Source organism: Triturus cristatus, chromosome 3_2 (genome assembly GCF_964204655.1).
Source record: "Triturus cristatus chromosome 3_2, aTriCri1.1, whole genome shotgun sequence".
Taxonomy (NCBI): domain Eukaryota; kingdom Metazoa; phylum Chordata; class Amphibia; order Caudata; family Salamandridae; genus Triturus; species Triturus cristatus.
Window position 1 is genome coordinate 624,682,005 of NC_140584.1, and position 23,465 is coordinate 624,705,469.

The 23,465-nt window shown below is 45.0% G+C and overlaps 1 protein-coding gene across 2 annotated transcripts in view; it reads left to right on the top strand.

Moving 5' to 3' along the window:
• Positions 1-283: 283 nt before the first annotated feature.
• MYRF (myelin regulatory factor) overlaps positions 284-23,465 on the top strand; it is a 449,420-nt gene continuing 426,238 nt past the window's right edge. For both annotated transcript variants that reach the window (XM_085648540.1, XM_085648541.1), the window contains exon 1: positions 284-1,154. In XM_085648540.1, coding sequence (XP_085504666.1) covers positions 1,109-1,154 — 46 coding nt within the window. In that variant the 5' untranslated portion in view covers positions 284-1,108. The remainder of the gene's footprint in view (positions 1,155-23,465) is intronic.

Below are 23,465 nucleotides of genomic sequence, written 5' to 3' on the forward strand. Positions count from 1 at the left end.
TCGACGGTGAGTCCCCAGAAGCCAGGGAGGTTTACTTCGTGCCAGGAAACACCTTTCTGCAAGAAGATATTGTTCTGCGACAAAGTTATTATCATGAAAGTTAAATTGTCTCTTAAAGGTAAATTTTGCCCGGACTCTAAATGGTCCTGCGGAAGATACTTGTCCCGAAAGAAACAGTGTCATCTTTGGATATTGTGACAGGCCGGACCGCTCACAGGTGGCGTGTTGTTTCAGCTACGCCCACCAGGTGGCGCTGATGAGCCGATACAGTGGTGCGAGCAATGCTGCTCCAGCCGAAGAGTTGTGGGGTTGGTCCGGCTGCAGAGCCGGGAGCGTCACAAGGAGTGTGACCAGAGGATGCGCGGGGGTCTCTTCTGTCCTAGAGAGGCTGTCCGGGATCTCCTGCTCTTTGCTGTCGCCCTGGGGCAGCCTGCCACATTGTGTCCACCCAGGACCTTCTGCCACCCTAGAGACAGTGGAGCACGTTCTCTCTCGAACCCGGCAAGGAGCGTGCCAGGAGAGCTCACACTCTACGGGACCTCCATCAACGGGGGGTCACTCTGAAACTGAGGAAGGGATGCATCGGGTTAATCAATCTAAGCCTCGCGACATGTGTCACGCACTTTGAGGACACGTCCGTACAGGTGGCGAGACTCCATCACCCCGAGCCCCCTCGCGACGGAGATCGCCCCCGCCGCACAAGTTGAAACGACCATTACCCGCCCGAGCCATAGGACGGGGAGGACCCGTGAGCAGCACAGGAATTACAGGAAATACCCACCGTGCCCACCACGGGAGGACCCCCAGTGCGAGTGAAACTCCAGAGTCCTCAGAACTCTAGATTGCAGGAGTATGGCGCGGTGACTGCAGTTGACAGCTGATCGACCCCACAAAGGAGGAACCCCACCGCCACCCAGTCGAACCCCTCAGCAGATTCCTACAGAGACTCCCACTGCCTAGCAGACCTCACGGGGCGCCCACCCAGTGGTTTAGGGTACATTGGTAGCCCCCGCGGTGTTTTCTAACTACGGTCACTGGTGAGCCGCGGCAGCGGGCTGCGGGGGCCTCTTCATGGCACGGCCCCGTCGCCAGAGCTAGGGCCGCAGCCATGGATGTGGTGGACGAGACGGAGGCCCTCCAACGCTTCTTCGAAGGTAAGGCGACCACACCTGAAGCCGGGGCGGGGGTCGGGCAGGCCAGAGGTCTGTCACCGCACCTCCCCCACAGGGCACTCACAGAGTGTAATTTATTCATGTTATTGTTAACAAACAAAACAAAGCATTAGGACTTAAACGGGTTTCACGATCCTGCAATGACTGACGCTATGGAACAAGAACAGTGCAGGTGGCCGTGCGTCATTAGCATCAGAGGATGACTGTTCCAAGGGAGACAACTGGTAGATAAAGGCATCTCAGAGCTACATACGTGTATAAGTGTTTTTTAGAACACTTACATCTCACCTTAAGCCATTTCAGAAATCTACGCAGCCTCAGATGCGTGCTTTGAGGCCGTTCCTTCCTGCATGCAGCTCATATCACACGATTGGCCCCTGTAGTTACTGGGGAGGTCTGGAGAGGTGCCCCTTGCAGTGGTGGGCTCGGGGGTAGAGCTGCTGGATAGCCCTGCGGATGTGCCGCTTTGAATGGGCTTGGTCACTGCTTCTTGGGGCTGTCCTGTTGACAACAACCCTAGAGCCTTCCTTGCATAGTGCAGTTTCCACTTCCTTCATCAATGTATAGAGGGTCTCCAGAGATTGCCGTATGTGATCAAAGCATTCCAGACATAGACTAAACCATATAATCCTATGTTTAGCCTATGTGCTCTTTGATGGCCTGGCGTCTGCCTACCGTGATGCACTTGCATGTGCGCTCTTTGCAGGTCCCGCCTTTGTGTACTTTGATGGTCTTGCCGTCATCTATGCAAAATGGTCTGATCTCCTTGTACTTCGGTGGTCCTCTTTCACTGTGCTTGATAGTCTTCCCTTCAGGTGCTTTGGTGGTCTTCCCTCCAGGTGCTTTGCTGGTTTTCCCTCCAGGTGCTTTGATGGTCTTGCCTCTCTGTTCTTTGGTGGTCTTCCCTCCAGGTGCTTTGGTGGTCTTGCCTCTCTATACTTTGATGGTCTTGCCTCTCTATACTTTGATGGTCTTGCCTCTCTATACTTTGATGGTCTTGCCTCTCTATACTTTGATGGTCTTGCCTCTCTGGTCTTTGATGGTCTTGCCTCTCTATACTTTGATGGTCTTGCCTCTCTGGTCTTTGATGGTCTTGCCTCTCTATACTTTGATGGTCTTGCCTCTCTATACTTTGATGGTCTTGCCTCTCTATACTTTGATGGTCTTGCCTCTCTGGTCTTTGATGGTCTTGCCTCTCTATACTTTGATGGTCTTGCCTCTCTGGTCTTTGATGGTCTTGCCTCTCTATACTTTGATGGTCTTGTCCAGTAGATGTGGATTCTTCTACCTAGGTGCCCTTTAATGTTCTTATTTCTTTTTACTTTGATGGTCTTCTATGGTCTTGTGTCTGTGTACCTTTATGGTATTACCTCTTTGTACCTTGTTTGACCTAGTTTCCTTATATGCGTAGTATGCATAATAGTCCTGTCCTCTGTATTGTGATGGTCTTGCTTTGGTGTATACTGGCCTCTGTGTAAATTGAGGCTGTTTGTTTGTCTTCTTTGATGGACTTACATATATGAACTTTAATGGCCTTCCCAATGAATTTGAGTGTCTGAGATACACAGGACACACTTGCTACTGTCAATGCCTGCTTGACCTTAATACTGCTAAGAACACTTTCTTTTTGGGTGGAAACTAAAACTCATCCTCTTCCCTTCTAGCATCGCGAAGGTATTGTGTCAGAATAATATTTTCAGTTCGGAGTGGCCGCCTGTAGTAATTGCTGTGCTTTATAAGTGACGGTAACATAACATACTTTGCTGCACTTGTGGTTCAAGCACATTTCTTGCTGTCTGCTTCATAATCAGTAATTTAACCGCTAGTCTAGATCACATCATCTCTTTACACCATAACTTCCTGTGCTATTATTGTGTGTCTCCACCCTGGCGCTTACATTTTTTTCCATAGGCTCGCCTGTTCATCCTCTGCTTACCAGAGCCTTGGAAGCCCAGGCATGTGTGGCCCCCGCTGTGAACACTCACACCTTGAGTGTTGCAGCATTTGAAGACAGCATAGCAGCAGTGGGCAGGGGTTGCTGCTATGTGCCCCCTGCCCCAACATTCCAATGTTCCCCTCTCCTCGCCCTGTTTTAATTAGAACATCCTGCCCTCGATGCTGGGAATGTTCCAAGAGTCTGATGGCCTCCCCCTTGGTTGAGTCCTCGATCCGTGCCCTTCAGCCTGTATCTCTCGGAGTAGATACAATAGCCCTAAATTCCAGGTGATGATAACTCTAGCAATAGCATCTGATGCTGGTTTGATGTGGCCTATATCAGTGGTCAAAGTAAACGGGATTGAAGGGGCGCGACTGCCCATACTTTTTTAATTTAAGGAAACGAGTTCCCCTACATTCTGTGAAAAGATAACTGCCCAGGAGGGTTAATTCCCAAAGTTTAAATGCCTCAGCTGCAGTGTGTCTCTTGTGCTGTGAAACTGAAGGCAGGCAGACAGCTAAACAAGCCTTCTTGCCAGGGTGCCTGCTTGCCTGAAAGAACTGTAAGTGTGAACAACCAGTCAATCTGCAAATAAAGGAGCTTGGGTGCCGGTATTGGCTTTGATTAATGGAATCACCTGACACTTCCTGATAACACAGATTTATTCTTTCTAAGTGGTTTTGAAAAGGAGTTACCTGCTGAGCTGTTATGTGTGTGCTTGTTACACCCCTAACTGTTCTCCACTGCTCCAACCAGGATTCAATTCCTGACTCTCTGGTTACAGACACTGACCTCTGCACTGCATTAACTAATAAAGGTTTCATAAAGTACGATAGTGCATTTCCCACTGATTAACTTAACTTGCATTTATTTTACATTTAAGTTGTGTGTTATTTTATATGTGCGTACCTGAAGGTGAAAGATCAAAAAAGGTACAGATTAGTTTGCTTTTTTTTAGGTATGCCCTTCACCCCGCCCCCACGCTTACTCGCCCGCCCCATTGTACACAGCATCACAGTTCCCTTACTATTTTTTATGCACTTCTACCGCTGGTCTATACACAGGTCTAATTTCTGGAGGTCTCCAGATGCCAGTGCTGTATATATTTACGGGTGTAGTACGGATTCCATACCGGGCTGCGCTGTCCCAAAATGTCTGGAAAATTAGACAGGGAAAATAGTTAAACAAAAACTGAAGTTATTGTAAAGGTGATTCACTGAAAGTTGTACGGATTCCATACCGGGCTGCGCTGTCCCAAAATGTCTGGAAATTTAGACGAGGAAAATAGTTAAACAAAAACAGAAGTTATCGTAGAGGTGAATCCTTGAAAGGGCGGGAGTTGATGCCAGCAGGTGCTGTTGGTCGCTGTCCCAAGAGACAGCGAGGGATGCCTTTTGCTCTTGTGGTGCAGAAAGCAGAGTAGTGTTGTGCATTTCTTTCAAAATTAGCAGAAAGTATGCGTTTATGTAATAAAAAGCATTTTGGATACGTAGTAAATATTACTGTCTTAGTGGGAGCGTGCCCGCCATGTTTATTCACCGCAGTAGTTACCAAGGGAGAAGCACGCGGCTCTCGCGTTCACTCTGCTGACTGGAAATTCTCTAGTGCCTTGCAGCGGTGCTTATAGCGCAGTGTTTAAATCAAACATGGGCGCTCGGTTTGTGATACGTAGTTATAGGCTCTAGCCTTTATAATGCTACGCGATGAAGTTGCAGTCGGATTAGTCGCCAGGGTGGGTTCCTCCACGCAGACCTGCCACTTTGATGAAACATAGGGGGAGATTTACTAAGCTTTTGCACTAAAGTGATGCAAAACGGTGCAAAATCTTTTTTGTCTAATTTACTTTCCAGCGCTAAACTTGTTTAGCGCTGGAAATAACGTAATTGTAATGTGAAGCAGCGCATACAGTACTTTGCGCCATGGGGGGGGGGGGCGTGCAAATGGCGGTGCATGGGCGTTCCCATGCAGCCACCCAAGGTTTCTCACGCTAAATGGATTTTACTAACCACAGTAGATTGGGTTTAGCTCGAGAAACAGCACCCTTTTCAACTAGGCGCTAGGAAGGAGACATGCTTTAATTTCTCCATCCTTTTCCGACTTTGCATGCGTGCTACTGTGCAGCATGCATACGAAGTGGGAAACGCTTTCCCTCTTGTCTAGGCATAGAATTTAGTACAGGAAGAGTACCCTTCCTGTACAAAACCCATGCTGGACTCACACATACACCTGGCGCTAAGTTGTGTGGGTGTCTCACGGCAGCTGAAATCAGAGCAGGCACGAGGGAAAGGGAAGGAGAGAGCCATATCTTTGAAAATATGGCGCTCTCCGGCTCCCTCCCTGTCGCGCAGCACAGCCTCGCGGGGGGCTGTGCTGCATGAATTTTTCGTAAATCTCCCCCACAGTCTCCTACACCCAGCACACCCACAGCCAGGTGTCATAGTAAGGTGCCTAACCTCGCCCCTACCTTGAACGGCGTTTGTAGCACAGTTCTGCTCATCACTATCATTTCTGTGACTTTCCTTTTTGGGCCACCAGCTCTGTTGCAAAAGTCAGATCTTACATCAGTGAAGCACTCGGGATCTCTGTCAAGAAGACTGGATTAGTGGCTTGAAATGTCCACTGGGCCGCTCTCACCCAGTTCACGCGGCCATTTGATGTTAGGATGGTGTTCACAAAACGTGAATTTATATTCAGAATGGATTTACTCATATACACAATTATTCAGTATTGTGTAATAGAACGTGTGAGTAAAGCGTATTAGAGGGATGGAATGGTACTGGACAACTCTGAGACGAAAAGCTTGTAAAAGTAGGAGAACAGCCAAAAATGTCCATATTTGTGGGTATTTGCAAACTTTAGCAGGCACTTTTCAATACCAAACACTCTTCTAAATATACATCTGTCAACAGCAGGCATAAATGTGTCTTTGGGATTGGAGAGAGTGGGAACCCCTCCAAAACTGGAGGTGGTATTGATGAAGGGGGTTGTCTACACTACAGGAAAAAAAAATCGCCATGGAAAGCCCCCCAAAAATATCCCAGTAGAAATGCTATTTTGTGTTACGTGTTGCTCACCATGCTTTCTGGTGCCAACATTAGACAACAAGGCTCACCGTTCTAGATGAATAGCGCCTAAACAAAATAAGTATTGGAAATGCCAATCGATTCCTTCTTTTGGATTTGCCAGTGCAGACTTCTTGGCTTTGCATAAGCTTTTGTGCAGATGACGCTCAGCATTTGAAAAATAAATATTTATTGCTCATGCTACAAAAGTCTCTGAAGAAAATGTTTAAAAAAGTGATGTATACACATGGATGGACACCGCACATGTGCACACATCTCATGACATAACAGCCATTTGTTTTTTGTAATTATTTACTGTTTCAAGATGCCCGGTCAGCAAATTACAGCTACTGTGTGCTCCTGAACTTCAATTCTTTTTTTAAAAATGATACAGGGAGGCAAATATAGTCAGGAGGAATTGGTGGAAGGGTTGGTAGACTGAGTGGTGGTAGCAGTAGAAGTGAAACAACAAAGAAGCTGAATGAGTGGGTGGAATTTAAGATAAAAATAAATTAAAAATAACAAATAAATGAGAAACTCAAGTGGGAGTTCAGGGCGAACAATACGGAGAGCACGGGGGAATTTCAGTGGGGAAGATGGACACGAGGAAGGCAGAAAGAAAACACATGCACTTGCATTGAGTGCTGAAAGAAAAAGAAAATAATTAGTTCTCTGAACGGAAACAGAGAAAGTATACAAGTTATCCAATCATAAATATGGTAAAGGAGTGGGTGGAATTTAAGATAAAAAGAAAATAAAAAAAACAAATAAATGAGAAACTCAAGTGGGAGTTGAGGGCGAACAATACGGAGAGCAGGGGGGAATTTCAGTGGGGAAGATGGACACGAGGAAGGCAGAAAGAAAACACATGCACTTGCATTGAGTGCTGAAAGAAAAAGAAAATAATTAGTTCTCTGAACGGAAACAGAGGAAGTATACAAGTTATCCAATCATAAATATTAAAGGAGGTATGTTCATAGTGCAGGCAAAAATGGAAAAAATGAAAACATTTGAATAACGAGCAAGCAAGTGGGGTTGAAAGAAAGTCAACTAATGGTAAGCTATGGGCTGTCCAAAAGCCTACTGTATACAGTGGTGTTGTCCACAATAGGTGATAACTGAAAAGTAAAGTGACATTAATCAGTCACGAGCCAAGCTCGGCATTCAAATAATGGATTTGGATCTGCAATCCTCATGATGATCTAAACAAATATCAGTATTGGGAGAGCAAAATATTACTCTAGCTACTCACAACATGGGGTGAGGGTGAGAGAGGTTGGAAAGTGTGGACCTAGAGGAAAAGGAAGTAGGCTATGGTGCTAAGCACATAATAGGTGAAGTGCTTCAGGTGCCCATTATTTTTCTCCCACGTTAGCACTGGTGCAGTTTAACATGGAGACATCCTTTTCTTTGTATCATAACCAGCACTTCTAATTGAGCAGTTCTACTAGAAATAGAGAGTTCGCTGGCAAAATATCCCCTATGAAAATATCGCCATACCAAAATATCGCGATCAAAAATATCATCATCCTATACTTATAATGTCAAAAATATCGAAAAAATATATATAGTTGTCATTAATTTGTTGTTTTAAATATCATTTTTAAATATATATATTTAAATATTAATTATTAAAGATATTACAAAGTAACATTAATTTAAAAATGTTTATATATTTAACATATATTTCAACAAATATAACAAATAACTGTATTTAAAAAAGTTAAATGCACCTATATTAAAATATATATACATATATCTAGTTAAAAAACTATTATTAAACTAATAATTTTGATTTACATTATAATTTCAGATCTTCTTCAATAATTTAATACCATAACAAATATGTATATATATATATATATATATATATATATATATATATATATACACAAATAACATAAAATGTATTAAAAAAACAAAGCATTCTAACAAAAATAAACAACATACATTTCTTACAATTTGATAAAACTATTGTACATATTAAAAACATTAATAATTATAAATATTATAATTTTAAATGAGCAACAGCTTAATAATATACATTGTAACAATATAAAATTAATTATACATTTTTACATTTAATACATATACTATTCCCACTAAAATGTATACAAAAGTAGGCAACGTGTTATACTAAGGATGTATAAAATGTACTACTCCCATTTCACAAAACGCACCAGTAGGAACCATCACACAGGGGTAAAATGTACTATTCCCACTCCAGTCAGTGCAACAGAAGGGAAAGTGATGGATTGCGGAGGCGTAAAACTTAGTATTCCAATTCCAATTACTTCAACAGTAGGGAAAGTTTTGGATTACGGAGGGATAAAATGTACTATTACCACTCCAGTCAGTGCAACAGTAGGGAAAGTGTTGAATTGCGGAGGGGTAAAATTAATATTCCTACTCCAGTCAGTTTAACAGTAGGAAAAGTGTTGGATTGCGGAGAGGTAGCATCTACTATTCCCACACAAGTCTGAGCAACGGTAGGGAAAGTTTCCGATCACGGGGGGGGGGTAAAATTTACTATTCACACCCCAGACTGAGTAACAGTAGGGAAAGAGTTGGATTGCGGAGGGGTAAAATTTACTGTTCCCACTCTAATGAGTGCAACAGTAGAGAAAGTGTTGGATTGCGGAGGGGTAAAATGTACCATTCCAACTCCAATAAGTGCAACAGTGGGGAAAGTGTTGGACTGCGGAGGGGTAAAATGTTCTATTTCCACTCCTATGAGTGCAACAGTAGGGAAAGTGTTGGACTGCGGAGGGGTAAAATGTTCTATTCCCACTCCAGTCAGTGCAACATTAGAAATAAACAATTTCTCTCCAACACGATAAAATAATTTAAGACACATAGTCAACAAATAAAAATATAAATATGTAAAAAAAAAGAATACAAATATATTTTATATCAAAAAATGAATAAAATAAATACAAATTACAAGGTTAAATACATATCATAAATTACCTGAAATATTATAATTAAAACTCCCAAAAAAATTTCATTTACATAAATAATGTTATGTAAAAATTATTTATTAACAAAAAATATTGATTAAATAACATTCTTTTAGTTACTTCCCACCGTATAACCCTACAAAACTCACAAACCGCACATAAAGTGTAACAAACTATTTACACTATTAACATAAATATTTATCAATAAACTAATCATTAACCCCTTCAGCGCGGCGCAGCTTCCCGCGCCACGCTGAAGGTTCGTTGCGCGGGCGGGATCATGACGGAACGGTTCCGTCATGAGCACAGCCCAACCGACGCTCATGACGGAACCGTTCCGTCATGAGCGCCGAAGGGGTTAATTAAAAATTATTTATCACTTAATTATAATCATTTACTTCCCACAATATACCCCCACAAAACACACATACTCCTAAAATGTAACTTAACAAAAATAAATTACACAATTAATATAATTAGTTATCAATGTAATAATTAATATGAATTAGTCAATTAATTAGTACATTAATATCATTAATTTACTCCCTATCCTATACCCCTGCCAAACCCACAACCCACACCTAAATGTTAGGTGAAAAAATCGAATTGCAAGATTGACATAATTAATGATCAATTAAATGTTATGTTATGTTATGTTAAAGGACTTTTATATAGCGCAGATTCACCAATTGGTCTCTTCGCGCTTTGGAGAGGAAGATAGCGTCCTAGTACCGTGCAATTACATAAGAAAAAGTGAGGTGTTATTCTAATGACGCTCTAAACAGGATAGTTTTAAGAAGTTTCCTGAATTTCAAAAGAACGGGCTCCTTGCGCAGATGTTCCGGCAGGTTGTTCCAGAGATATGGAAGAAGAGTCGAACAAGCCCTGCCCCTTTGGAGGCGAGTTCAAACCGAGGGGGGACTAAAAGACCCGCCTCCGAGGACCGCAGAATACGTCTCGGGGTATATATTTGAAAGCGCTCCTTAATGTATGCAGGGGCCTGGCCGTATAGAGCTTTATGAGTGATGCAGAGGCCTTTGAAGATGGCTCTTTGCTTCATCGGCAGCCAGTGCAGTTTGGTAAGGAGGTCAGAGGCATGCGCCCTTCTGGGCAGGCCAAAAATCAGACGGGCTGCATCGTTCTGCACCACCTGCAATTTCCTGATCAAGTTTAATGGCAGGCCAATGTACAAGGCGTTGCCATAATCCAGCCTTGAAATAATGGTAGCAGACACAATCATCTGCAATGAGGTCGTAGAGAGGAGGGGCACAAGTTTACGTAATTGCCTCAGGAGGAGGCCAATGCATGTCCCCACAACTGATGTAACTTGCCGAGCCATGGTGAGATCAGAGTCTATTTTAATACCTAGACTTTTCACCACAGGGACTGGGGAGGGGGCAGACCCCAGCTCCCGTGGCCAAAAAAGTTCACACCACGGGCTGTTTTTTGGGGGGACAGTTAGGAATAATTATTATTATTAATCAACAACTGATTATTAATTAATTAGAATACATTTACTTCCCACCCTGTACTCATATAAACGCCACAACATGCACCTAAAACTAAAAATTAAAAAAGTATTACACAATTAACATAATTAATGATCAAATAATTAATTAATAATAATTAACACAATTAACATAATTAAATATCAATTACATAATTATTAATAATTAACAACTAATTATGAATTAATTAGAATCAATTTACTTTCCACTCTGTACCTCTATAAACCCCACAACCTGCAGCTGAAATTTAAATAAATAAATAAATAATTGCACAATGAACATAATTAACTTTCAATTAAATAAATAATATTAATCAAAAACGAAATATTCATTTATTAGAGTTAAATTACTTCCCACCCCATACCCCTATAAATCCACAACCCACTTCGGTACTAAAAATCCCAAAAAGTCATTACATTAAATTTAATAACTACTAAAACTTAACAACTATATTAAAAAACATAGACAGTAATTATATAAAGAATTTACATCATATACATTTAAAAATATACTAAAATACGTAAGAATAATTTAAAAACAATATTACAAACAACAATATTTTTGTAAGCTATATTAATGACTCTGATATTTTAAAAATCGATATTGCTTACCTTAAAATTGATATTCTTGACAACAGTGTTCTTGCAGATGATATTTCCATATAAAGATATTTTGGACACAGTATTTTGATAGGATGATATTTTTATTTTGATAGTTTGTATGAATACCGAAATAGACAATACCAGGACTCTTCAGCGAAACTGCTATCCATTCAGTTTACTGTGCTGACAATTTACTCTAGGCTGCTCTTCTTGTAGAAAAGCTGACCCAGACAAGAAATAGACAGTTCCTTGTATGGAGGGCCGGTATACTCATAAAGAGACAGCACTCATGCGCTTAGTGTGGCAGTGCTGATACTTTTTGCAAGGCCACCGTACTTTTGATGGGGCAGTTAAAGCAATCGCTGCAAGACTGCCATAGTTTTAGTGAGACAAGATACAGCACTAATCTATGCAGCTATGCAAATATTTGCACATGCACTTTTTAGCCTTTGAATCCTTAAGCATACACAAGTATGCGTTTTTATGGATAATATCTCACAGTTCCAAGCAAGACCGCAACACACATCTGTTGTAACTATCTCCCTAGTACAATAAACTGCAGATGTTCACAGTTAGTACTTCTTAAATGAAATATTAAACTACAGAGGTAGGGAGAACCACCTCCAGCCCAACCAATTTGCTGGGCAGAGTCTTCTAACAGAAGTGCTCATGGAGAGGATCAGCGGCACAGAAGACTTCTAGGATATCTACGTGTCAAGGGCTCTGTCCATGTGGCGCTGCCTCATGGTCTCTCTGTGTAACAGAGAAGAACCGCCACCCAGCTGTGCATGAGGAAGAGTAGGGTGGCTGCTGCAGAGGGGGCCTCTTTCACGGAGGACAGTGCTGCCTGCCTGAAGTCCCCTATCACAACGACCGTTCATGCTGTCTTCTTTAGCTTTCCACTGAACTAGGCCACTTCTTGTCCATTCTTGATGTTTCTGATTTTCATGCAATATTGTCGTTCTCCCTTCATTGTTGCTGCTGGGAGCTCAACCTGGGACAATACAGCCCAATTACAACATTAATATTTCTCGATTTTCTGCTTTTGGGAACAGCTCGTGGGAAGGATTTTTACCAATTGAAAAAGGGAAGACCGTGCCCAAGCTCTGACTTTAGCATGTTAGATTTGACATTGAATTATACACCAGTGTGGGAAACCCAATAACATATTAACTTTGGAACTCCCTCTATAGCTTTGACTTTCATGATTGTTCCTTCCCAGATCAGAGAAAAACATTTTTAGATGGGCAAGTATTAGTTTGTCGTGGTCCATGTACATTGATCAAAGTGGCCCAAAATGATGGGCTGCCAAGAGACGCCATTGTGCCTATGTTACAGAGCCAGCAGCAGTGTATCTGTGGTAATGGTTAATATGGTTTAGTCCACAGGACAGACATTTTTCAATTGCTAAAAACAGTGTCCGCATTTGAAAAATATGCACAAATCTTTTCTGAGAAAATTCAGTTCACATTTGGACATTTCTGGGACGTTTCATGTAGAATGGTCAAAGGGAGTTGACAACAAAGTTATAGGGCAGGTCCCAAAGCATAACTTTCTGATTTGGGGCTATACTACAGAAATACCTTCTGAATATTTTAAAAACAAACCTGATATTAAAACCTGACATCACCAAATATCAGCTTATTGTCATTTAGTGTAAATTAATAGAGAGTTTCTTGAACAACTTGCTACATTGAACTTAAAATGATAAGTATCTGGGTGCGAAAACTCCTGTAGTTTGTTGTTGTTGATTATTTGATTTGTCACCTAATCTCTGAGTCTGATTAGATGTAGTAAAGCTGATCATTTGGTCCAATTTCATGGATATCAGCAAACCAACTTCTGTGGGGTGATGTGGGACACACTCCCCCGCCTACAATCAACATTCGTGGAAGCTGTGATTACCGCAGAGAAGCTCTATCCTTGCATCAGCACATCAGGTTTTAGAGGTTTGACCGACCAGGAGGCATCCCCAATAATCAGATTTGATCTCAAGTTTAAAATGATGTCAAGGAGACGTTTGAGCAAAACAATACTCAAAATTGCTGATTCTGATTTTTTATATTTTGTTACTAATAACACCTACTGGGTAGATTTTCATCATACCTACAAGGGATATATTCTGATACCAGCTCTGTCCTTATGCCAAATGTATTTGAAATCTGTGCAGCAGCTGTGCTGTAGCAGAGAGCAAGAACTAATGCCATTTGACAAATCTGCCTGCAATTTGACCCACACTTGATCTGCTTGGGTAAGTTTCGTTATTTCAAATATCACGCTGAACAACAAAGCGATAGTGGCAATCTAAAAGAGGCATTTCTGGATGTACCTCCCATTGGGATTTTTACTCTTATGTAGAACAAAACTACTGAACGGCATTATGGGAAGCATGAGTTTATATACCACTGCATTGTGTGCAATAAAAACACCCTAACTTAATTTTGAAAGTATATGTTCTATTTTATTGGTTGCATTTTTACATCTAGCCCTATGAACATTTGCCCTAGTATACCAATCCACCTGCACAGTTTTTCAGAGAACTTTTTCTAATTGTAACAGTGGTGGATCAGGGTAGGTGTAACACCACCAATGCTTGCCGTCCAGGTGGAGTGCAATCTACAGCCACACCATCCAGAGCAATGGAAGTACGAAGACCAGACTCTATTTATGACTAGATGTCTGTAGGTTTCTAACACTTGGGGGCAACTTTGAGGTGGGGTAACAGTACGCCTGCCAAAATTGCCTTGTAAATAAGGCCCCCTTTCACGCTATGCTTTGCGTGAAAGGGGTGGGCCGTGGGTGTTGCGGTGGGCGTTCCACCACAACACCCTTTCATTTGGACGCTGCCCCCTATGTACAAGGGTGGCGTACATAGGAGGCAGCACCAAAATTAAGACTAGGTAAAAACTGGTCTTAAGATGGCGACATGAGGAGAAATGCATTATTTCTCCTCGTTTTTGCTTTTTCCACGTGTGCTGCCCTGTGCAGCACATGTGAAAAAAGCAAAATGCCATTGTTTGTTTATGTACAAGAAGGTGTCCCTTCCTGTTCATAAACAAACTTTGGAAAAAATGCCATTTTGTCACTTGCATGTGTGCTGCATGAAGCAGCACGAATGAAAGTGACAGGATGGCATTTCTAGGATTGTTTATGTGCAGGAAGGGACACCTTCCTACACATAAACAATACTCCCCTGCACGCAGACACCCTTGCACTCTGGTACAAGTGTGCCTGCGTTGGCACCAAGTTGCTAAACTTAGCACCATCACATGGCGAAACGCAAGGCACCACATTCTTGTAAATATAGTGCAGCCTTGCATTTCAGAAGTGGAGGAGAGAAGTGTTAAGCCAGGAAGGCTAACGCCTCTCTCCTCCACTTCCTTGTCCATATCACCCTTGTGTCTTGCATATTCAACTTTAATTTAATTGCATAGTCTCTAATATCACGTTCTTTACTTCTTGTAAAATGCAGCTTATGACCAATTTGGAGTGGTCCATAGAGTTTAAAATATGGTGAAGCCACCACACCACCTTATTTAAATGTAAATCATTGTAGCGGAATTTCGCGGAAGCTCACCATTAAATGTGCTCCGGTGCATCCAGCGAAAAGAGGCTGTGCAAAAAAGCACAAGTTATACTTTGTGAGGTTTACTCCTTGACACAACAATGGAAGTTGGGTGTGAGATTCTGAGCATGATTGGGACTTTAGTGTATAGTACTGAGATCCAGTGGGCCAGGAGTGCATGATATGGAGCAATGAAACATGGGTGTGAGGCTCCGACTGCGGTCGAACTGCAGTGTTCTGTTATGAGCAGTAGCACAACATCCCTGTGTGATTCGGAGCACCAAAGGAACATGGTGTTGTTCTGAACATGAATAGATCAGGCCTGGAGGCCCACAGAGCCAAAAGGACATGTGCATGAGATTCTGAGCAAAATTGGATCTTTGGTATGTGAGGTTCTGACCATGACCAAGATATAGGGGTGAAGTTCTCAGGGCCATTAGGAGTCTATGGGGCATGTTCTCAAGGACCTATCGCTGAGTTAGCGGCACTTTATCACCGCCAAAGTGGCAATAAATACATCGCACCATTCACAAACTGGTGCTAACAGCCGATATCACCAGTTTTTCGGCGATAGCAGCCGCAAAAAACATCGCCACAGATGACACCGGCAACTAACGCTAATGAGATGCAGAGTAGGCGTTCCCGTGCAAAAAGCCGCGACACCACTGCTTTGCAACATTCTCAACGACCAGCCAGATCGCCGATAAGTACACAAAACATGCGATAAGGTGCGTTAGCACCAGGGATTTAACACCTGCTACGACCTGGTGTGAAGTCGGACGATACCCTGCACCATAAAGGGAGCCCAGCCCAAAGCCACACCTGAAGAACAACAGATGCCATGGAGCTACTTATCATGCAGCTCAGAGCCCCAAGAGGGCCCCAACACCCACCACCACCACCGCCAGGCCCACCACCCACCCCCCGGATTGCCCCCCTCCCCCGGACCACCACAGAGGCAGCACAGACAAAGACAGCGGACATTCAGAAAACACACCAGCTGCCCAGACTTAACACCAGAGGATGTCATTGCCCACTATAGGCTCAAAAGGACAACCATCCTACGCATCCTGACCATCATTGCCCACAGGCTGACAGTACCAACACAGTGGACAACCAACATCCCTCCACAGACAAAGCTGCTGGCTGTGCTGCACATGTTGGCCTCTGGGACCTTCCAACCAGCAACTGCCAGAGTCGGAGGAGTCTCACAGCCAGCCCTATCCAAGTTCCTCACACCTGTCTTGGGTGCCATCATCAGCTTGGTACCCCAGTACCTTCACTTACCACACACTGCAGTCGAGTAGGTCACACATTTGGAACTGAGTCTTGATGTGTCCATTGCAGAGTTTACTTAATTGTACAGACATCATTGCAGACTGCATCCCTTTCCAGCTCTGGTGCCACTGACTCTGTGTCCCGAAAGTCATGGACACTTTCTGGTTGGACTTTGGTGGCATCTGAGTATATAGCCTGGGGGTTGTCTTCATCATCATGTAGCTGATACTGACTTGGCATTGAGAATGAGTCTGTAGTATTCATCTCCTCCATATTGCCTGTTTCTGCTTGGTACTGCCCTCTGCATCATGCCCTGGAAGAACAGCTATCACTGTCCCCCGACACATTCCGCGACATTCACCTTGGACATCGACGAGGACCCGCTCAGCTCTCGTGGCCCTACCTCAGTGCACCGCAAGTCACCGTCCCTTGCGGGCGTGCCTGTGCCGGCCGCACTTCTTTCGGGTCCACTAACTCTGTGCAGCTCAAATCATGGACCCTGTCTGATTGAATATTGGATGGCCTCTGGGACGATGGCCTGGGAGTCCTCAATGCCATGTGTCTGTGGCCCTGCGCTGACCGCTGCCACCGGCCTCAACTGCGGTCCACCAGGGTTCACACATCAAATCGAGTCCTGACCTGCCCGGACGACGCATCACCGCAGGAGGCACACGCCACCACCGCCAGGACCACCTCCAACCAAAAACTGCCAGAGTGAAAAGAGTCCCACAGCCAGACTACCAGAGTTGCTCACACCTGTCGTGGATGCCATCATCAGCTTGATACCCTGCTCATCTCTTCATGTGCCACTGACTCAGTGCACCACAACTCATGGGCCCTTTTTGATTGAGTTTTGTGCTGTGGACAGCTCACGCAGCAATGTCACCTCGGGCAGTGGGGAAGACCTGGGACGATGATAGTGAAGATGAGGCAGGTGTAACACACCCCACTACATCTGCAGCAGGAATATCCCGAAGAGAAACAACCCTAGACAATCACATAACATGAGCACGCTCGGCTCTGGTGCCCCAACATCAATGCACTTCGACTCATGGACCATTCTGATTGCATATTAAGTGACCTCTGTACTTGCTCCAGCTACTACCATGATGCTTCGCAGTTGTTTTGTTATGTTGGTGTTTTCTGTTTCCGCTTAAATAGTGATCACTGTCCAAGTTGTTGCCAGCAGCAACCACTCCATGACGGCTGGCTTACACTCACCCCACACCCATCCAGCACAGGCGTCACTGTACATGTGACCCTGGCAATAAAAGGGGCCAGGCGCACATGCCCGTAGCCAGTTCTGCAAACTATCTAAGTGTCTCCATGTGGTCATTATGTGTGTATGAGGGACACCGGGGCTCTGGGCGTAGTTAAGCTATGGCCTTGCCAAGGCAGTGACTAATGCATGTGTCTCTGTTGTGGTGTCGGCGCCACCTGCCACGCAATGGACAATGTTGCAATGTATCATGCCCCCGGAGTGCGGGCTTGGCCGAAAGGGTAAATGAGAAAGCGCAAGCCCGCTCGGGTCTGGGATCATACATGCCAACTGTTATGTGTGTCGCCATTACCGCAGCATGAGCCAAAGGTCTACCCTCAACCGCATCGCGAGTTCAGCCAGCCATGAACTCTATATCTGTTTCCTCCCTGTCCTTACCAGAGGCCTACACACATGTGGCCGCCCACCTTCAACGCACAACATCACAGTGTCATAGTCAGGCTTGTGGACATGCGCAGACAGGCATGACAACGGTGTGCCGTAGGAGTGCAAGTGATGCAACCGCGCTGCGCACTGCAGTAAATAGGCTCCGGGGGAGGGAGGAGCAGCAGTGAGGCTACGTAATACACATTGATGCCACTTATTTGCTACAAGCAGTACATGTCAAACAGGAATCACTAAGACATACATATCACACACCAATGAACCAGTGAGCCTGCCAACACATCATGCTGAACCAACTATTGTCTCATGTCTCTCTGCACTGTCACAGGTGACCAAGGATATGCACTCTGCCCTCCGAGCATTGTGCACGCCACAACACTGAGGTGGCACGATGCAGAGTGCAGAATCAAGCAGTGAGAAGCCATATGGAGGAGATGAATGCTACTGCTTCCAACTTACCACTGAGGCAGATTAATCCTCATCTTTGGCCATGATGTTTCATGTGCCTCATGTGGGTGGTGGTGTTTGGTCTGCAACAGTGTGTGACACTGACACATCAGGTGCCGGAGATGTGGCTGTAGAAGTAGCAGCAGCATTCATCTGCACCATGTCTAGTGGCATCACTCCCATGATGAGGATCTGCAGGGCATGGAAGATCCCATCTACAGCTTTCTCGTGTGGAGCCGTGGTAGCCATTCTTTGCGCCTGCATCCCCTTCATGTTCTCCATGACCCTCCTCATGTTTCCCAAATTACGGATGACATTGCTGTAGCCACTCTGACTGGACAGTTGTTGTCGTCTCTCAGTCATGACTCCAGCGACGCCAGACGATGGATTGTTGTAGGGAGTCAAAGGAGGGGAAAAGCGGACTATTATTTATCCAGGTCCAGCATACATGTCCGTTGATAGAACTATAACAAGAATGGTATGCAGTTCCTAATGTGAATGCAGGCGGACGTGTGTTGAGAAATAAGCTCTACTTAAGAGTAAGTAGTTGCACAAGAAGGGGAGAAGAAACTTCTCCTTGTTGGAAAAACACCCTCACACACCCAGCCAGCTAGATGTCATGCTTCATCATCGGGTCTGCTCCTTATCGGGGCGGCGCTGCAATCCCCGATCGGCACCCGAGATGGGGCCTTCCTGGCGGAGATCTTTTTTCCAAAAGCCGGTGGGTGAAGTGCGTGTGAGGGCCCTAAATAGTGTAGGTAAAAATAAAATAGGGGAGAAGGTCCACTCAGAAAATTTTAATGAACGTGGCCCCTACCCTAATTAAAAATGAGACAAAATAACGCTAATCCCAACTCTAAGGATGTCGGTTAATTGCGTCTGTCAAGCGGTCAACATGTTTCTTGCCCTTGAGTCTATTTGATGGCAATTCGTCAGGACCAAAAGATCTACCTACACTTAAATGGTGGTGGTCTATAGTACAGTATACAGGTGACCACCCTTACAGCACCCGGTCCGGCGACGTGGGGGTAGGTCTACCGCCACCCTCTTCCTTGGAAACCGACACTACACCTTAGTGTCTCCACTAGCCGGATCTGATACCACACATCCATGACTCTAATCGGGGATTGCAGCGCCGCCCCGATAAGGAACAGACCCGATGATGAAGCATGACATCTAGCTGGCTGGGTGTATGAGGGTCTTTTTCCAACAAGGAGAAGTTTCTTCTCCCCTTCTTGTGCAACTACTTATTCTTAAGTAGAGTTTATTTCTCAACACACGTCCGCCTGCATTCACATTAGGAACTGCATACCATTCTTGTTATGGATTGTTGTAGGGCCTGGGGCGGACTGTGGGTGACCCTTAGGGAGTGTAAGTGGTCCCTGATAGGACTTAGACACCCACGTATGGCATCCAGTTTGGCTGCCATGAGTTGGAGCCCCAGCCGCACCTGTTCAGCCAGCCCCCTCTGGTAGTCTAACATATGGCGTTGGAACGCCATGTGTTCTTCGGTAAGGTGCTGGGAGCCAGACGTGGTGGTGGGTGCTTATTGTTGTGTGGTCTGTGCAGGGGGTGGGCTCACCTCGATGGTGCTGGGCTGACCTGTTACTGGAGGTGGGGTGCGGAGGGTGTCCATGAACTGTTGGAGTTCGTCCGGGTCGATGTCCTGGTGGTCGTCTCCCTCATCACTGACGTGATGTAGGGTCTGCTCTGCAGGAGGTGTTGATTGTCCCTCTGCAATGTAAAGGGGAGATGCAGTTTCACAGTGTGTTCCATGTATGTTGACACATTGGAGAAGTTTACATACAGACTGCACAACAATGTACATTGTGACTGTTTGTCGTGAGTTGCCTATTTGATGCGGGACAGTGAACATTTGTACGACATCAGGGATGTAAGGTTGTATTCGTACATTGTCATCTCACAGTTTCCTGCTATGCCAGGAGTGATTGGCCATTTTGTACACCCATGCGGCACCAGTTGTGTCCTGTGTACTGTTGTGAAAGGGTTGCAGTTTGTACCACATTGTTGTCAATGTTGAGGTGCTCTTATTCGTATGAGTGTGTGTGTGCAGCATTGTGGGTGAGTCACCCCTGCAGCTCTGGTTTTGTGGCCCCTTATCCCTTTCAGGCGGTGTGCCTTTGCCTTCTGTGCCTCTACAGTGCTGAGATGTACCAGACTGGGTTGTTTAGGGCTGTTGGTTGAGTTGTGACTCTTGGGCATGGTTTGTCCGCAGATGTGTTGTTGATGTCAGGGGTTGTTTGTGCACGTAGATGTGCCAGGGTGTGACCTGCTCCTTTCCGGATGTGGTCCACACTCAGCCACCTCAGTGTTGTGGCGTGCACAATGTCTTGATGATTGGCCTGCAGCCATGCTGATCGTCATGTTGTGTCACTTGCATTGTCAGTGTGGCTCAAAAATGGGCATCTTTGCTGGGTTTCGCACGTGTGCATGTGTTGGTGGTGAGATTGTTGATGTGTGGTGTGGGACCCCTTTGGGGACATGGGGTACGGGGGCCTACTTGGTGTTTATGTGTGTGCTGCGGTGTGTCACGGGGATCAGGGACATGATCCAGAGTCATTGTGGGTGTGCAGTGTGCTCTGCTTACATGTGCATGTGTGCCATTGTGCCCATCTCCCTCCGTCCCCCCAGTCCCTGGTCAGTACTCACCCTGTTGATGTTGTGTCAGGTCATGTTGAGCAGTGTCCGGATCCCCAACTCCTGGCACTGACTCCCGACTGATGACTGTGACCACCATTTTCTCCATGTCATCCAGCTCCTGGTGTGCTGCTGGATCCCCACCTCCAATGAGCTTTGGTGCTTTCATGTTGGCATCGAGTTTCTTCTTGGTTTTGGCCTTCACTTCATTCCAGCGCCTCTTGACCTCTTCCATTGTCCTCCTCAACACTGCAACTGCATTAACATGGTCCAAGATAGACTGCCATATTTGCATCTTTGTTGCCAATGACACGTTTGCGGTGCCGAACAGTTGTTGGTAGTGTTCTGACACCTCTGTAACGATGATCCTGTTTTCCTGCGGACTGAACCGTGTCTTCCTCTTCCTCTTCTCCTTGGCCTTCCGCGACCCGAGGTTCCTTGCTGGTCGTCTGTGGGGCTTGTGGGGTTCGCGTTGTCCTCTGCACTCGGTCCGGGTGCATCCATAGTGCTACGCAGTTTATTTTTTTGGCCTTTTTTTTGTTTTTCTTTTATAGTGCATTTTCCCACATGACGCATGGGAATTGCAGACCTGTCGCTGGTTATCGCTGATTTTTGTAACGCGATTGGCCACATCGCAACTTTTTTCCCGTTTGTGTTTCGTGTTTTTCATGCGTCGCGTTCGTTTTTACGCGGTCATTTGGCACGTTATCGTGAGACTATCGCATGGTGCCGCCAGGTTGAGACTACAACATTAGGACGGTGTTATTTTCCCGTGATAGACTGCCATATGCAAAGTTGCGTTAAGCTAATTTTGCGATGATTAACACACATTCTTGAGAATATCCCCCTATGCTTCTGCATTTCAATGGGCCAAGTGAGCATAGGTAAATCGGAGCTTCAACTGGAATAGTTGTGAGGTTCTAACCTGTAAGAAAATATTGGTGCATAAGGCTCTGGGGACCTGTGGAACATGGGTGTGAGTTTATGAGCACCAACAGAACATGGGTATGTGTGTCAGAGGGCCTTGGAAATGTAGTGTACTATACTGAGTTCCTGTCAACAGGAATGAGCACCAAGGGAACATGAATCTGGTATTCTCCGCCCCAGCTAAGTACATGTGAAGTTCTGTGAAAGGTTCCCGAATGTGTCCAGCTCCCACAGATTCTTGTGTTACTTGATTAACGACTTCACAAAACCCTTTCCCCATGGTGTTTTCTTTTTAAAAAAAGGTGATGTACTCTGACCGATTCTTTCCTCTGCCGTGTTCATCCTGATTTACACATCTTCACAATCTGATTTTTAAGGTTGTTTTTTTAAGTAGCTGAGTCATTACGAAAAATGTGCACACACCCGCCAAATGAAGGGCCCTTGAGCCCTGCCTGGGTGTGCAGTGGGAAACGTGGAAGGAAGAGCAAAAGAAAGGAAAAAGAAATAAAACGTTACAGGAATAAAGAGAAAAAAGAGGAGACCACAAAGTAAAAGAAAGAGAAGACTAAGTGGCCCATTAGGATGTAGGGTGGATCGCCACCACCCACATGGTGGAGGCGATCCACCCTACATCCTTCCCCGCCGGCCACCCATTTACCCCCGCCATATTAGTATGGCAGGGGGTACTGCGGCAGATGGGAAGACCGTCCGCCGCTTTTCTGCCCGGTCGACAAGTCGACCGGGCGGAAAAGGGTTTAATATGGTGGCGGTGTCTGCTAGACACTGCCATCCATATTAGCATGGGGCGGAAACATGCCTTTCTGTGGTGGAAAAGCATGCGGAATTCTCTTCTAGGCCCGTTGTGGGCCTCCAGGGTATTGGGAGGGTGGGGGGGTGCACATGGCGGGTACCTATGGTACCCCCCCTGCATTGTCATGGATATGGTGGCAGGCACCTTGCGGTGCCTGTCACCTTGTGCATGACAATACACCCACTGCATTCACAGCATTGTGGCGGGCGGTGCTTTGAGCACCGCCGCCACAATGCTGGGAATGGAGGATGCCACCGCCACAGTGGCGGTGGCATCCTAATCGCCGGTGCAGGACCGCCGCACCACTGGCGGCCGGTCCCAGCACCGCTAGGGTGGCGGGCGGACGGAAGTCCGCCCGCCATCCTAATGGACCTCTAAGTAACTAGAAAGAATAAAAGAGAATAGGAAAGAGTGAACGAAAAAAGATGACATGAATGTGAAAAGAGTGAAAGTCAAAAAGATAAAGAGAATGAAAGAAGGAAATAGACTAGAGCAGTGGTTCTTAACCTTTTGACTTCTGTGGACCCCTACATGATCCTTAATGGAATCTGGGGACCCCCACTTAATCATTATTGGAAGATGGTGATCCTGGGGTAAGAAATTTTGGTGATTTGAACCAGAAAACAATACATAAAAATATAGAAACAAGTAGTCATCAAACAAATACAAAAGTCATGTGATATTTCATTTAATTCACAAATATATACCAAAAGAAAATGTAATGGGAAGGTTGGAGCTTTTCTAAATTCAATAGAGGCTGATCATCGTCCATACTATAGTCAGTCTGATGCACCAGCACTGCTTCCAAAACTCAATTTATGGATAAGGACTTAATTTTTAGCCTTGAATTTAAAATTACTTCAAATTTACAGAATG